At 61.2% G+C, this 2,450-nt stretch overlaps 1 protein-coding gene across 1 annotated transcript; it reads right to left on the bottom strand.

The window, feature by feature from the left end:
- Positions 1 to 226: 226 nt before the first annotated feature.
- On the bottom strand, positions 227 to 2,226 carry RHOV (ras homolog family member V). The gene is made up of 3 exons (XM_060618911.3): positions 1,990 to 2,226; positions 1,735 to 1,793; positions 227 to 1,557 (listed from the first exon to the last, which is right to left on the bottom strand). The coding sequence occupies exons 1-3, from the start codon at positions 2,195 to 2,197 to the stop codon at positions 1,114 to 1,116; spliced, it is 711 nt and encodes a 236-aa protein (XP_060474894.1). The 5' UTR covers positions 2,198 to 2,226; the 3' UTR covers positions 227 to 1,113.
- Positions 2,227 to 2,450: the final 224 nt, after the last annotated feature.

Here is a 2,450-nt window from a genome sequence, read left to right as displayed (position 1 = left end):
ACGCTAGCTCTCCTGGGAACCAACTAAGCTCCAAGTGGGGAGCCCCAGACCTGTCCCCCCCCCCAGTCCAGTTCCCATCACCCTGTCTCATCTAGTGCAGCCCCACCTCTCAGTCTAGCCTCAGTCCTTCAGTACCCAACCTATCTATCCTGGCTATTGGGTCCTGAAGAGGACTCTGAGAGAGCAATGGGCAGACAGCTCCAGGAAATGACACAGAGACAGCAGCTTCAGAAACTTAAGGCTTTATTTGCAGACTCTGTACTGCTCTCTACCTTCTAGGCTGTGGCCTTGGAGAAAGGGGCGACCCCAGCCCCTTCTTCCTTCAGGCTCTAGTTTGCAGCTCCTCCCCCTCCTCTTGCTGGGCCTTGCCTCTCACTTCCTGCCCTGCTCCTGGCCCAGCCAGTTTGGGCAGTGCCTAGGGAGCCCTGAGTCCCAGTTCTTCCCAGGGACCAGCCCCGCCCATCGTGGCCCTGGGGCCTGAGGGCAGCCCAGGTGTCAGCCTTGCTCCTCAGCTGCCCCACTTCTCTGCTCTCCTTGCTCTTCCTCCTTCCAAGCTTAGCCCTCTGACCTGCCTCCTCACCAGCCTCCCTCCAGCCCCAAGGCTCCAAGGCCTCACTTTCTGCTCCCTTTCAATCTCTCATTGACCTCTGTCTTATCCAGTCCATCCCAAACGGCTCTCTAAGTTCTCCACCCTCCTACTCTTGCCAGGCTCTTCCTCACCCCTGTGCCAAGGAAGGGGTGGGGACCACCACAAGGGGTCCTAATTCAGCCAGGCTGACCTGAGGTCTCCTGGTAAGAAACTGGGAACTGGATCCCAAACTGCTTAGCGGTGGATGACACTGCTAGGACCACCCGACAAAAATCAAAGTGCTGGGATTTCTCTGTGATCTTTGACCACAGAAATCCAACTCAGAGCCTTGCCTCCTCCAGGCCCTGGGCCCACCCTTGCATATTACAGTGGGCAATTAGAGGCCTGTGTCCTCACAGTGTTCAGGTGGAACTAAGTCCCATGAGGTGGCCTGGCCCTGCCAGTATCCCCCTCAAAGGCCCCAGTACCCCAGTTTCCAGAAGTCTGTGGTCTTATGCCTATTACTCCCTAGCTGCTGTGGCTGTTCAAACAAAGCAGAAGAACTTCTTCCATCGGCAGCGAGAGAGGGTTCGCACACCTTTGGCGTTCAATTTCTTCTCCAGCCGGGCTTTGTGTTCAATGGCACTGAGAATAGCTGAGTCAAACACCTCCTTCAAGTTCTTCTGCGTCAAGGCAGAGCACTCGAGGTAGCAGGAGGCCCGGATCTTCTCCGCTAGACCCTGAGCCTGGGGTTGGGGCACTGGGCCCTCCCGGCCCCCCTGGTCCAGCTGAATCAATACATTGACATCGTCCCTCAGGTCGGCCTGGGTGCCTACCAGCAGCACAGGAGCTTGGGGGTTGTGAGTGCGGATCTCGGGCAGCCATTTCTCTGTGATGTTCTGGAAAGAGCTGGGCTGCACTACGCTGAAGCAGGCCAGGAAGACATCAGTATCCGGGTAGCAAAGGGAGCGAAGGCGGTCAAAATCTTCCTAGGATGGTAAGGCCAGATCATTAGTAGGATTATTCCCTGCCGCAGGGAACAGGAATCTGCTCGTCACCTGAGGTTGCCGACCTGAGACTCCAAAGGCCCAAGACCATCTCCATTTCTTATCCACCCTCCAGCCCACCTTCTCCCAGACCATTAGAGGCCGCGCCCAACTTCTCACCTGTCCCGCTGTGTCCCAGAGCTCAATGCGCACCGGGGCTCCATCCACCAGGACTTGCACTGCAGGGTCAGGGCGGGAGACAGCGAGTCAGGAAGAGCATCTTTGGCCCTACCAGACCTCACCAGCGCCACCTCGGGGCCTGCTTCCGTCCCCCTCCCGTGGCGCTTCCTTGCCCTCCAGTCCCCGCGCCTGCCGCAGCCCCTGGATGCACAACCCCACCCCCAGCCACGCGGCCGCCGGGGCCGTTGAACGTACCAGAGAAGGTGTCCAGAGCTGTGGGCCGGTAGCGCGCGGGGTACCCATTGCAGGTGTAGCTGACGATGAGGCTGCTCTTGCCCACGGCGCCGTCGCCCACCAGCACGCACTTGATGCCCAGCTCCGGGGACGCGCTGCCCCGCCGCGGGGGAGGGGTCGGGGCCCGGAGCGGGGACGACTCGGCCTCGCTCAGCTCCCGCGGGGGCATGGCCCGCTCCGGGGACAGCCCGGGACCAGGCTCCGCTGCGCTCCGGGAAGCAGGTTCTGCAGGGTGCCTCTGAGTCCGCCAAAGCCCGGCGCGCCGGCCAGCCGCTAACCCAGGGTATATGTGGGGGCTCCGCCCACCTCATCTGCATGTCCCGTGCGGCCCGGGACTCCGCCCACCCGCCAAACCCTGTCGGGGCCTCCCGGGGCAGCGCTCCCCATGAGGTCCGGCGGTCGCATACCCCGGGAAGGAAGAG

This window comes from Panthera onca, chromosome B3 (genome assembly GCF_046562875.1).
Source record: "Panthera onca isolate mPanOnc1 chromosome B3, mPanOnc1 haplotype 2, whole genome shotgun sequence".
NCBI lineage: Eukaryota > Metazoa > Chordata > Mammalia > Carnivora > Felidae > Panthera > Panthera onca.
The sequence above is the reverse complement of the archived record's forward strand: the minus strand, read 5'-3'. Positions and strand labels throughout refer to the sequence as shown.